Here is a 14568-nt window from a genome sequence, read left to right as displayed (position 1 = left end):
GGCAGGGGGAGATAGGCACATCAGCTATGGGATGGCTGCGGTAAAATAGACTTGCTGACAAACAACACAACTGTGGCAATTCTCACCGGACCTCCGGGTACTAGCAGGGAACTTGCAGCAGCATCAGACTTCACCTGTGAAAGACAGGCACAACTAGCGCTCAAGCCTCACCCATCTCAGTTGATGCACAACCGTTACCATCTATAGACTTCGGAAGCCGTCAGCATGCATGCTGTCCACGGAAGTGAAGGGTCAGCTGACCGCAGTAAGGGAGCACTTCACCAAACTTCACGGGATATAGCCCCCATGAAGTTTAGGCTTGAGAGCTAGTTGTGCCTGTCTTTCACAGGTGAAGTCTGATGCTGCTGCAAGTTCCCTGCTAGTACCTGGAGGTCTGGTAAGAATTGCCACAGTTGTGTTGTTTGTCAGCAAGTCCATTGTACAGCAGGCATCCCATAGCTGATATGCCTTGGACATATTTTTCTACAAATTTCCCAATAAAGATTGCCTACATTTTTTTGTATACCCTTTGAGTGATGGCACTTTTTTGCCCATGGAAAACCTACTGCCAGAACAGGCAGCGTTTCCATGTCCGACTTACTAGTGCAAACGGGCTTTTAGTGCTTCTCAACCCCCACTTCCCCATAATGACTGCCTGTCCATTCCCTCTTGCGCAACCTGTGCTCCCATGCTGTTCTGCCACCCTTACATACCTCCCAGAGTTAACATACTACACTCCTTAGTGTACTGCTATTATACCACCAGCTAAAAAATTCCAACCTGGCCAATAGACTTCTGCACTAATCTAGAAACTGATAGATAGTCAAGAGGAAATGTAATAATCATTGCTCCTGTTCACTAAAACCAGGAAGAAACGGCAATGAAGTTCAGCAATAGCAGCAGAATATACAGTGGATTTTTCACAGCATAACATACACATCTAGTAGTAACCATGTCTATTTTTAGCATATAAATGGTAATTAAATGGAACAGTCTTAATGGAATTGCTTCAGTAGCACAGAAAATGAAACCTAATAAAGTAGTCATATTTGTCACCTGCAACTTTAGTTGAAAATGATTAATTTGCTTAGAAGTAACACTAATAACATTGAAGCATTACTCAATACACAACCTGCATAAAAAAACTCAAAACATAATGAATATCTTGCGGGTAGTGAGACAACTTTCAATAGCATTCAAGTTTCTAAGCAAAATTAATAATAAAAAAGTCAGCCTGCATGCTGTCTGGAATTAGTAATTACTTCAATTTACATGGCTGATTGCTAGAAAACGGCTATTACTCAAGCCCTTTTCCAATTGCAAGACAATGGCAAGATTATACATCTCCTGCTAAGGAGGGGTCATTCATTTAACTGTTATTGGACAGTGAATGGAAAGAAAGTATAAACATTTATCAAGTTTGGTGAATAAGTACAGATACTAAATAGATTTATTAACTTACAGACACAAACTTTTTGGAACCCTTAACCCTTTCCATACCATGTAAGGAGAAATCTATGCATTGTTTGCGCATGCCAGTTTCTGACAGGACGTAGATTTCACCTGTTCACGTCACGCGCCCTCGCCACAATTGCCACTCTGTCACCACTGCACTTCTCTTACCCAGCTATCTAATGCCTTATGCTGGGTACACACGATGCGTTATTTTGGTCAATTTTCCGTCCGATCGATTTCCGATTCGATTTTCTGATCAATTTCCGATTCGATTCTGTTATCTTTTCTTATCTATTTCCATTCACTTCTGTGAGAAATTGATTAGAAAAACGATCGAAAATAAGATCGGACATGTCCGAAATTATCTGTCAAACCATCTATCTGACACAAAATTGTATGGTGTGTACCTAGCATAATACACACAAGATTTTCTAGCAGATTTCTTGCCAGAGTGATTATTTCCAGCATGTCCAATTTGATTTCCGATAGATTTTCTGATCGATCTTCCAATCACTTCTATGGGAAATCAATCAGAAAATCGATTTGAAATCAGATCGGACATGCTGGAAATAATCAATCTGCCAAGAAATATGCCAGAAAATATCATTGTGTGTAGTAGACATAATGAAATCTGAGCTCCGTACACCAACAGTAAAGGCACTTAATTAGAAAAAAGGACCAGAGCCTACCGGTTCCGAATGGATTAAAGTGACACGGAAGCAAAAAAAAAAAACCATTATGATACAATTAATTGTATGTCTAGTACAGATAATTTATGGAATATTAGTAGCAAAGAAAAGAGTCTCATATTTTTATTTTCATTTACATAGCTTTTTTTTTATAACATTGCATCATTTTGTCATATTTGCAATTGCAAATCTATGAAACAGAGCAGAGCTAAAGGCCCTTTGAACTCACCTGCAGTAAAACCTTATCAGAAGCTGCCTCTCACTGTTTCTTTGATGTATAAGTGCTTCAGAAAATAGGACTGTCTCAAGTTGTCCCAAGTTGGGTCAGAGAACTCAGAGCAGCTCTTTTGCATAGATAACAACTGAAGTGTCTTAGCTCTTCCTGTACTGGAAACAATATGAGACTCTTTGCTACTAATGTTCTATTTCTTATCCGTACTACACATACAATGCATTATATCATAAGTTTATTTTCACTTCAGATTCTCTTTAAAGGAATACTATCGATTGAAACAGTTTTTTTTAAATACTCTATATTAGTGTACACATTACCACTAGTGCTAGGGGCACTTTATTTATTCACCCAGGTCTCTCTCTCACTATCCCTGCTTAAAAATTAATTTCTCACACAGCTCATAGTAGTTTGGGTCACCCTGAGCTGCTTGATTACTCTGTCACACAGCTCACAAATATATTTCACTGTGTCACTCACAGCATGCAGGAGACATGAGGAGAAACAGGCTGATCTGAGGCTGTAATATTGCTGGAATATAATTAGCTATAACAGTAGTCTGTGTTTACACTCAGACTGGCTGCCTGCTTGAGGTGATTCACTCCAGGCTGCATCTACTTTACAAGCTGCTGAGAGGGGCAGACCACTGTCTACAATTAGCATTAGTATCTTTATCAGTCAAGAGAAGCAAAGATAATAAACACACATTGCTAGAATCTTTAACCCCTTACCACCATATCAGCAAGATTCTTTCAGCAAGGTGATAATTAAACTATAAACTGAAGAGTTGATAGCAACTCCCCTGTGCAAAGACGTGGTCTAGCCCTCTGAAGGCCCAGTATTTAGATACATTTTGTATCCAACACTGACGCCAAAACTGATGGAGGATTTTACAGTTGAGAGGAACAGCTGTGTGAGGAATCAAATTGCTCCTACCGGTAGTACTTGTCCTAATGTGTGCTACAACATACAGCATTTCAAAATAAATGCATACATCGATAGTATTCCTTTAAGCTGTGTATGCACATTAGATTAAAATCATTCAAAACAGTTATCAGTGATTAAAAAGGTTGCTAAACGACTTGAAAATAATAACATGCAATGACATTTCTCGGGCACCATAAGTGATCCTACTTGCCAGAATCATTCACACAATTATCATTCATATGGGATCTGCATGTACAAACATAGTTAGGTCATGAACCATTTTTGTACAAGTATGTATGTTTAGCAGACTGAGTATGTTAACAGCATTACATCATGAATGAACACTGACGTTAGTACACATGTACAGCTTCTATATATTAATGATTGCATAGTTGTGTTTGTATTTGTATGTATAGGATTGCTAAGTGTCGTTTCATTGGTAAATGTTCATTCTTACAGTTTTATCACGTGTATTTTTCTCTATAGATCAATGAAAAGAAGTGCTTTATGACCAAGTGTACTACTATAGTATTGAGAATATGGCGAGATTTGATCTCATTTGGGATGCATGGAAAACATATAGGTGAGTTTAGTTCCCTTGGACATCTGTGTGTTTGGCTTCCACTTGGCTCTGTGTATCCTATGATATTTGGGACTCTTGTGCTTTGAAGGGATCATTTGTTATTTTTCTTTTTGTTTTTTAATTTTTCTTTTCTTTTCTTTTTCTTTCTTTTTTCCGTTTGTAATAGGGAGAGCTATATTATGATATAGTATGGACTTGAGGGATGGACTGATCCCTCAGCTGGAGGTGCTTGTTGCTCCACTTCCCAGGTCGAACGGTCCGGTTGACTGGACCCCGCTCTCCAAGCCTTTTTTTTTTCTCTTTTTTTATTTTTATTTACCTTTGTGTTCTTTTTCTTATGTGTGTTGGTTATTTACTCGTGTTGAGTTTTTGGGATGGCTATTGCCATTTGTGTGCAAAATATTATTTCTTGCTATGTTCAGCATTTTGTATTTGTTATCTGCTCAATAAAGCTTTTAATAACAAAAAGAAGTGCTTTATAACTTGATTAATCGAAAATAAATTATCCTATGTATACCCCCATGCTGTTATATATGATCAAGTAAGACAGACCAAGCATGAACATAGACAATGAACTGCTTATTCTACATAGATATTCTAAAATGGCCCAGACACATTTCCTTGTATTCTTAAAAAAGATTACAAATAACTGGATTAATCTGGCTAAACACACTTTCATTTTTGACTGATTTGATCATTTTGATCGAATTTGCTTGTAATCCATTTCTCCAACATATCCAATCAGTTCAGTTTAGCAGTATGTAGTTCATCAGTTGAAAATCTGTACAGAATCAATTCTAGTCGGCCAAACAAGTATTCACACAAGGAATTTGACTTGGCAGTTGCTTGATAGACAATACAGGATAGACATAGATAGTACAAGTCAAGGACAGTATAGAAGTAAAAGTGGTAGTAAAACCAGACAGGACTAAGATACTTTGTGTGAGTTGGAGGGGCAGGAGCTGCGAGGGAGGAATATCCTATAGAATTTCACTGCACTGAGTGGTACAATGCTTCTGGTTCAAGTGATGCTCAATAAACTTCTGCTGAGATCTATCAAAATTTAGTTTTCTGTGTAGAGTAGGAATCAATCTCTATCCAATCAGATTCCAGCTGGATAGGGATCGATCAGGTTGGCATTTTGGGTCAAAATTTCCCATGTATGGCCAACTTTTTTATATGGTCTACTTCCATTTTACAGACAATATTTTGATCATCAAGCTACTCTCACAATGAGATTCCCTTTCTGGATACCACCATATAACTTCAGGTATTACAGTTTTTATCCAAAACACATAAAGATCTCCATAATTTACAGGCATGCTATAAGGTACAGCCGATTGTGTTCTGTCATGATGGACAGAAACAACTTCCTGGACTGGAATTCCTTATTTATACTTACCTGGGGCTTCCTCCAGCCCCATGAGCACCATGGCTTCCCTCGCTGTCCTCCTTAACCCCTCTGTTCTGGTGCCACGACTCCCGGTAATCCGGGGGCTTCTGCGCACATGAGGGTTGGCTGCATGTGCACCCCCCCCCCCCCCGCCGTGCTCCTGTCCCCTGGAGCATTCTGCGCCTGCGAAGTACTACTCAAAAAAGGGTGCAAGGTAATTTGGGCCCCCAATTTCGGCTTTTAGAATATTGGTAACATTTACTTATATTTTAAATTTCAAAAATGTCGTAGCAAAATATCGTAAAAGAATATGTTTTACTAGTACAACTTAACCTTTCGCTATTTTCACTCAGAACACTCCCTTACCGATGCCCAACCTTAACCCCCCCCCTCCATGCCTAACACTTAAAAATACCCCCCATGCCGAACCTTAACTGCCCCCCCACGCTTAACCCTTAAAAGTAAAAAACACTCTCCACGCCTACCTTTAAAGCCCCCCAATCCTAACCTTAACTGTCTTCCCCCACACCTATCCCTTAAAAATGTCCACCTTAACCATCCCCCATGCCTGAACATTAAAAACACCCCCCTCCACATCTAACCTTAACCCCTCCCCCCACACTTAACCTTAACTGACCCCTGCTACCAATCCACCGCTATTATGATAACGCTGGGGCGCTGCCATAGGCACCATCATAAATAGCTGCTATAGTGTGAAATTTGTTATTTATGGTGCGCTCTTAGTGTGAACTTGCTGTTTATTGTGCGCCAAAATTTCACACTATAGTCGCTATTTATAATGGTGTCTATGGAAATACCCAAGTTTCTTATGATATTGGGGCCCCCATATTTCCCGCTCCACTGAGCACCTCGTTCAAGTTCTATTTGGCCTAAACTAATGGAAGATCAAAGCAATATTGTGGCTAATTCACTAACTGCAGGAATTAATGTACACCAGTGGCTCGAGGTGTACTGGTTAAGGGCTCTGCCTCTGACATGGGAGACCTGGGTTCGAATCTCGGCTCTGCCTGTTCAGTAAGCCAGTAATTCAGTAAGGAGTTTATTGGGCAAGACTCCCTAACACTGCTACTGCCTACTGAGTGCGCTCTAGTGGCTGCCTCGCAAGCGCTTTGAGTCCGACAGGAGAAAGGCGCTATACAAATACTGCCATTATTATTATTATAATGTAAATTATTGCCCATAATGGGCATTGTGCAAATAGCGCAACTCATGTTCTGTCCGTAACGTGCATGTTGCTTACATATTCCACAGTTTGGGTGGTAAGGAAGGTGAAGCCAGTGAACAAGAAGCTTCTACCCTGAGTCATGCCAATCCTCATGGCATTTAACCTCCATAGCGGTAATCCCGAGGCTCAGGATGGAAATCCACAGCTCTGAGTGGTAATCCCATGCCTAAGTGAGTTATATGCAGGAGCTGCTACAGATCTTTATTTCTGCAGGCTCTGCCTTCATGGTCTACCTAACTTCACTGATCATTGTCTAGCACAGCCATAATAAAATGAGGCCATGGTGGAGTGTGGTAAGCTGCACCACACATACCGTGCAATTTGCATGGACATCAGACATTGCATAGGAAGCAATGTCTGGCATTTTCACTGCTGCACTTCATTACCATGTTTGCATTGTGTGTGCTGTATAGTGCAACCACACCTATTGTAGTGATTTGGGTCAATGCTATACTAGATATTATTAAGGTGGCTGTGCTTGTACCACTACCCACTTCTAGCGTATGCAAGCCCTGATCTTTTCCGGGTGCATTCATTTCTCTAGAGCCTTAGCCTCCTGATCTGTGGATTGCAACCCTAAAGTGTTTCAACATCTCTACCAACTCTGTTCTACAATCTTTCTGCACATACCACACAGTACAAATGAAAGTTGTCTTCTTCTGGCTCTTGTGACCTCATAGCAAACAAACTGGGCATTCCTAATGTCACAGACTCCTAGTAATCTTGATCTGGCCATTTTACCATGAAAATAAAGCCTGGCTAACAGGAGTCCAGTTTGTAAATGAATCAAGAGGCATCACTACTGCTGATTCTGTAAAAAACGACTTCTGATTTTTGAAAAGCTGATTGTAATTGTTTAAAATAAAACACTGTATAATATGTAAATGTTTATTTTACAGCTAACTTTACTTTATACATTTTAACCCATCAGCAGCTTCAAGGAAATTATAAGTGCACTGCTTTTGACCTCAGTGAGCTGAATTTGTTGTGCTGTAAATTCTTGGTATGCTTTGATGCCTCTCTGCTAGCAGAGGATGTAAAAACTATAAGAAGAAGTCCTCTGTAATTGTCTCACACTGCTCCCTAGTGACAAATGGCCATAAATACATATTACTGAAGTACTAATTAGTAGCTAGGAAATGTAACAAATAAGAAATAAGAAAATGTGCTACAATAAATTGGACTGGAGCACTTGCAAGCCTCTTGCCACTTGCAAATAAAATGGTTACTAAAGGGCTGATATTATAACTCTGGTAAATTGGGCATGATTGGTTTTGGAAAATATAAATTATTTACTTTGGTAAGCATGTGAGATGGTGTTTTTACCAACCAGGGGGCAATGGAGCTAGATGATTTAGGATGCCGCTTTTTGTCACCAGTCGCTATGATGAAGAGTATCTCTGAAAGCCTGAAAGGATCTGTTACTTTTACATAATCTATTATTGGTCTGAGGACATCCAGTGCATGCAATGTAATTGATTAAATCTAAAACAAGCAGGCAGGGTCAACTTCTGATTGAAGTGAAATTACAGTATGTGTCTACTTTGGGCATGACATGCTATTTGGGTCTGACTACTGCTCTATCTACAAAGAATTGGAGGTGTAGGGTACCTTACGACCAAGCACCATATTTCGAAAACACTTTCTGTGGAGGAGTTTGCCTCTAGAAAGGCTGTCTTAAGTGTTATATGCAAGATGGAGCACTTTTTTAAGGGGTTCAGAGGGTGGGCCAGTAAGTGGATCCAACACTGAAGATACATCCCCCACTAGTAATACTGAATTTTTTCAGAGCTCAGAATTTTACTAGAGTATTGATAAACATTATAATCAGAGGTTGAAACTCAATGATGCTTTGTTAATACAGAGATGACCGATACTTGTACCCTGCTGGCACTAAGATCTAGGTTTTTTTCAATGTAATTTTGTTGTGGAAGATTTTTTTTTTACCGTAAGTAAGCAGCTTGAAATGTCAAATGAATTTGTGGAAGTAAACTAAATAAACTTAATCTGGAATTCACCATTCTAAAACAGAAGAAATTTGCAAGTATTCAGCTTCTGATCTGCAAGAAGTAATTTCCTTGCTGGTAGGCTTTTTGGTTTGAATACGGGTAGCAAATAACGAGCTGAACAGCCTAGTGTTTAGCGGTCCTACCCTTCAACTTCTAGACCATCAAACTGAAAATAGCAGGTTTCGCGTGTCGAAAACTTTCTTGTGTAGAAAACTTTTAAACAAATTTTGATGGATTACCTCTAAGTTTTCTACCCTCACACCAGATCCTGACCTTGTCTACTTTGAGGCCCTTCTGCCACGATCACATACAAAGTGCTGCCACCATGACTTCACCACAACAGTCCAGTTACCATAACATCTTTAACCCCACTTAGCATTGACCATGTCACCTCCATGTGTGTTCTTCAATTAGGAGATAAATAAGACAAACATTTAAAAATCGGACATATAATTAAGCACAATGTAACTATAATGTAACTAGTTTTTTTTTTTTTTTTTGAGGGGGGAGGGTTGTTTTGTAGAAAATGATGCAGATCGGTACATCAGATCAAAAAGAGTGAGATTAAAATCACAGTCACATTTTTTATCACACCTCCAGTCTGGCAAGCCATGAGACTTAATGAACTCCATGGGCCTGATTCACAAAGCGGTGCTAACAGTTAGCATGCTGGTGAAAAGCCCTTTATCATGCCTAAACTCAGTTTAGGCATGATAAGTTTAGGTGTGATAAGTTTAGGTGTGATAAGTTTAGGCATGTTAAGTTTAAGTGTGATAAGTTTAGGCATGATAAGTTTAAGCACCAACTGGGTTAGCACCGCAGTGCACAGCTGATCAAAAGTTTTGCGCTAGCAAAGTCTGGTGCACTTCGCATAGAATTTAATGGCGCTGCTTTGCGTGAGGGACTTTGCGTGCGATCTAAACTTATCTAAACTTAGCATGCCTAAACTTATCATGCCTAAACTTATCACACCTAAACTTATCACGCCTAAACTGGCTTTTCACCAGCAATGGTTATCACGCCTAAAGTCTCTAACTGGTTTAGCACCGCTTTGTGAATCGAGCCCCATATGTCCACTTTTGAAATCACTGCAGTCCCTTTTTTCATCATGAATCATCTTTTATATATATATATATATATATATATATTTTTTTTTTAATTATCTTTTTATATTGTTTCAATATCAAGAAGGGACATACGATTTAACGCAATTAACCTTGTTAATAGATACATTCATTTACTGAATTTATACAATACAGGTATGTGGATCAGGTCAAAAACACAAACATTAATAAAGCAAAGAGAGACAAAGGGATTTGCTCCCAAAAGAGAGACAGTTGTGAGTTTTGCCAGCCCACTGCTACCTTCAGGCTTTGGTGATCAGTACTACTATTTTATTTTATTTTGAATCTGAAATTAAAACGCGTTTTCCTGGTCAGAAATTGATAGCCGTATTTTCCTACCATTTCTGTTTGTCTAGCTGTTCAGTTTATCAGGGCTATCACTTCCTTTTTGCTTCCAGTTACAGTATATTTACACTACGATAAAACATTACTGAAACAGCAACTATACAAACACAGAAGAAAAACACCCATGAGAGCCAGAGACTAAGAAGGGGACAGAGTGCTGGGTTTGAAGGTTTCACTGCAACACAATCCTTTCTTAATTTTGTACCACAGCTGCAGCTAAACCAAGGAAGTAATATTAACCCCTTCTAAAGCAGGCCTCAGACAATTACGACATCTGGATGTCCTACATGCAATCTAACTATTCTTAGTCCTTTTTGTGGAAGATCAGAGTAAAAACAGGCAAGCGTGGCTCAAAATGTACATTTCCCTATGGAGATGAGAGTATGGAGATGAGAGAGAGGAGCAGGAGACCTTCTGTTTTAGAATAATGCCCAGCTGAGAAAATCTAACCCTTTGGATTGCCCCTGAGCATTATTGAGCATTTGAAGTTGAGGTGAAACGTGGAGGAGTGAATTCAATTCTTCCTGAAGTCTGATATGAATGTAATTGCATAAATCTTGTAACAAATATACATATATTTCCAGGTAGTTTACTGCCTCTTCAAACTCTTCTATAGGGGTAGATCTAATGCCTGCTCCCCCCTCCAAGTGCCCCCTCTCTCCATATGCTGCTGGGAGATTACAGATTGCTGCTGCCTGCATGAAGGTGTCTGTGTCCCCGCCAACGGGTCCATACCTGCATGAATGCCCCCGGCTACTTGTATCTACAGGAGCGCAGCATACAGTCATGATATCAGCGCCAGGGTTTCCTATCCAGCCTGTTTGACACTGTTCCAGGGCCGGATTTACAGCTCAGGAGCCTATAGGCACAGAAGTTTTGGTGCCATAAGACCCGTCCCAAAGCTCAGATCACACCCCCAAGACACGCCTCCACTTTTTAGGAAATAAAACCACGCACAAGGAAATTATACTAATAACAAAAAAATGGTGATGGTTTCTAATCACGAGCAGGTATAAAAGATAGCTTGAGGCCTAGACAAGAAACCCCCCCCACCCATAAAACCTAACGCTACGTATGCACATGCCGTAAACATTGGCAAAAACAGATGATAACAACCATTTCAGCCAATGATTGTGATGTGTATACAGGGGGTGCCAATCAATATTGCTCGGGTAGGACAGATCCTTAACGGCCACCGGATGCCTGGGAATGACCAATCGCAATGCTTTTTGCAATTGGAACATACTATTTGGGCGCAGCGGCTCCTGTATGATTTGGGTGTCATAATTAACTCTAAAAAAATTGCCTAGCGTACGGTAAATAATGTATACCCCGGACCAACCAGTCATACCTGTAACTTCCGACTACAACACTAATGCTGCTTGTCAGTGCCTGTGCTGGTAAATAACTTCCTATATAAACAATACGTTAAATATTGATTGCAGTGAAACATTAGGGAGCTGCAGTTATTTTGTATATATGCATGTCAAAATATGCAGATCATCAGGGTATTGCTGTAAATATTGTCTACAACACCGATTGACTGGTGTATTAGTGTTAGTGTACATTATATAACACACACCTGGGACCAACCAAACATAGTATATTTCAGCTACAAACAGTAATGCAGCATATAGTACCAGTACCGGTAAATAATGTACTAGACAAGCAACACGCTAAATATCGACTGCAGTGAACCATTAGGGCACAGTGATTATTTACATATATTTGCATGATGGTAAATAAACTACATGGACTACCCATGCGCAGCTTTAACCACTTCGGCCCTCAGTCGTGTTTCACTTTATGCATCCGAGCAATTTTGACCTCCCATTCATTCGCCTATAACTTTATCACTACTAATCACAATGAACTGATCTATATCTTGTTTTTTCCATCACCAATTAGGCTTTCTTTGGGTGGTACATTTTGCTAAGAGCTACTTTACTGTAAATGCATTTTAACAGGAAGAATAAGAAAAAAACGGAAAAAAAATCATTATTTCTCAGTTTTTTACCATTATAGTTTTAAAATAATACATGCCTCATAATTAAAACCCATGTATTGTATTTGCCTAATAGTCCCAGGTATTACACCATTTAAATTATGTCCCTATCACAATGCATGGCGATAATATTTTATATGGAAATAAAAGTGCATTTTTTCAGGTTTTTTTGTGTAAATGTGTTTATTTATTTTTTTTACATGTAGATGTAGTTTTACTATTTGGCCACAAGATGACAACCATGAGTTTATTTACATTACGTCACTCTAAGCATAACATGTGTGCTTAGATAGAGGGACGTAGCGGGGACGTAACAGGCAGAAAGAGCAAGGCTTCCGAGAGAAGCCGTCACTTTTTCTGCCGGGGAAAGGGATCAATGATTGGGCACCATGTCCCGCTTCATTGATCCCTGTGTTAACGAACGCACATGCGGCCTTTTGGACGTAGCCTATACGTCCAAAAGGCTTAAATGGTTAAATTGGGTAGCACAGTGGCATAGTGGTTAGCACTCTCGCCTTGCAGCATTGGATTCCCAGTTTGAATCCCAGCCAGGGTGCTTCATGCAAGCAGTTTATATATTCTCCCCATGTCTGTGTGGGTTTCTTCTGAGTACTCTGGTTTCTTCCTACATCTCAAAAACATACAGATGTTAGTTGGCACTAGACTACGATACATACACTACACAATACATAAATAGACATATGCCTGCGGTAGAGATTCAACTGTGAGCCCCTCTAGTTAAGTGACAAGACAATATATTCTGTACAGCGCTGTTGAAGATGTCGGCACCATATAAATACTAAGTAATAATAATTTTGTGTACAACAGCGATTGCCTAGTATACAGGAAATAATGCACGCTGTTGACCAAACAATCCTAGCAATAAATTTCAGCTAAAACACTACTGGCTAGTTTGACTGTGGAATTGCGATCCTGTGATTTTCATCTATTTCTATGAAGAGAAATATCTCCCAAGATAGCTGTAAACTTCCCAAGAGTTTTCTAAGCCCTTTTCACACTATTGTAAATTAGAGCTGCATTCACACTATTTTCCAGGTTTTGCGTGTTGTTTCTGGCACATACCCACACACACACTTGTATGCTTGGCAGCAAAACGATATTTTTCAGTGTAAGCTGCATGTGGAATGATGGAGAACGCTGTGAGATCTAATGTGTTGTCATATACAGGTAAATGTGCACTGTGTAAATATGTACATTTAAGAATATTGGCAGGTGTGCTTGTGTGTGTCCAGAATGAATATGCATTCCATATTTCAATATGCTGTTCTTTAGAAATCCTCCATAGCAAAGAAAGCTTTACAAGTTCTCTAAGCCAATGAAATGCAGAGTTCCGTGTTAAACCTAAATCTGTGTGTCTTCCCTTCTGTTTCTGAGTTCTTTGATGAATTCCACCCACTGCTAAAACCAGTGCACTTTTATTTCACAAAGACATCTGCTGTCATTTTTGAACGTTTCTGTACCTAGCTACAAAGCAGTAGAACGGAAATGTGTTCAGAATATAAAGCTCCGATTTTCTGCTCTTATCGCTCTGGTACTAAACCATCGAAAAATCCTCCCAGTGCCTTCAAACTGATTAAGGGTGTACTTGGAGATAAAGCAAATAACACCATAAAGGCAATTAGGCCATATATATTCAAGTCGGTGGTGACAGAGAAAATTACCTCAGCATGTATGAACGTAGTAGAGTTATTCCTAGTAGAAAATACATCATAATAGAACAGACCATCATAGTAAGACCCAGCAGGATGGCTCTGTCTTCTCCAGCTTTCAGAGCTGTCACAGTTTTCCTTTTGTCCAGAAGATCATGGTCCTTGATTTTTTGGTAAAAGTTTCTGAAATAGAAAGGTAAGTATGTAAGTTATTAATATAGACGAAAAACATGCAAATAATAAAAATTAAATGCCTTTAAAATAAACCAATTAAATAAAAATAAGATTTTAGTGGAAAATCCGGTCTTTACATATCTCCTGTCTCAAGGTTCCTGGTGCAGGTGGTGGGAACCTGCAACCATAGCACTGGAAATGGTCCACAAGCAGAGTGAGGTCAATGCCAACGTTTGTTTCTTTATTATTCAAAAATACACAATATCGGTGACAGAATAGCATGCTTCAGGCCTAAAGCTAACCCTTAGTCATAGCTTGCTGTAAATACTTATATATGCTAAGCTCCTCCCCTAACCATCAAGTGAGGTGTTCAAGTAATCAATTATGTAACACCATTAGAACACAGACACACATAGTTACATAAATGAAGAAATGGAGTGCAAAAAGGCATCTGAAGGGTTAAATCACAATGTCAACGAGCAAAGGCAAACGCAGGGGGGATTACAGCTGCCCAGAATCCCTCCTCAGACCAGGGCCAGTGCAGTGTCTGGGGACAGAAACAAGTTGAGACACCAGAATATCTGCAGGCATCCTGAAGCTCAAAGCACCACCCCCTTTCTTTCTCGGCTAGGATGTAGCAGCAGCGTGTGTACAGAGCATGGAGCAGCAGCGTGTGTACAGAGCATGGAGCAGCAGCGTGTGTACAAAGCATGGAG

At 39.6% G+C, this 14568-nt stretch overlaps 1 protein-coding gene across 3 annotated transcripts in view; it reads right to left on the bottom strand.

Annotated features, from left to right (window-relative positions):
• KCNMB2 (potassium calcium-activated channel subfamily M regulatory beta subunit 2) overlaps positions 1-14568 on the bottom strand; it is a 632563-nt gene that overhangs the window by 43875 nt on the left and 574120 nt on the right. For all 3 annotated transcript variants that reach the window (XM_068281052.1, XM_068281053.1, XM_068281054.1), the window contains one exon: positions 13691-13861. In XM_068281052.1, coding sequence (XP_068137153.1) covers positions 13691-13861 — 171 coding nt within the window. The remainder of the gene's footprint in view (positions 1-13690; positions 13862-14568) is intronic.

Source organism: Hyperolius riggenbachi, chromosome 4 (assembly GCF_040937935.1).
Source record: "Hyperolius riggenbachi isolate aHypRig1 chromosome 4, aHypRig1.pri, whole genome shotgun sequence".
In the NCBI taxonomy this organism is placed as follows: domain Eukaryota; kingdom Metazoa; phylum Chordata; class Amphibia; order Anura; family Hyperoliidae; genus Hyperolius; species Hyperolius riggenbachi.
The sequence above is the reverse complement of the archived record's forward strand: the minus strand, read 5'-3'. Positions and strand labels throughout refer to the sequence as shown.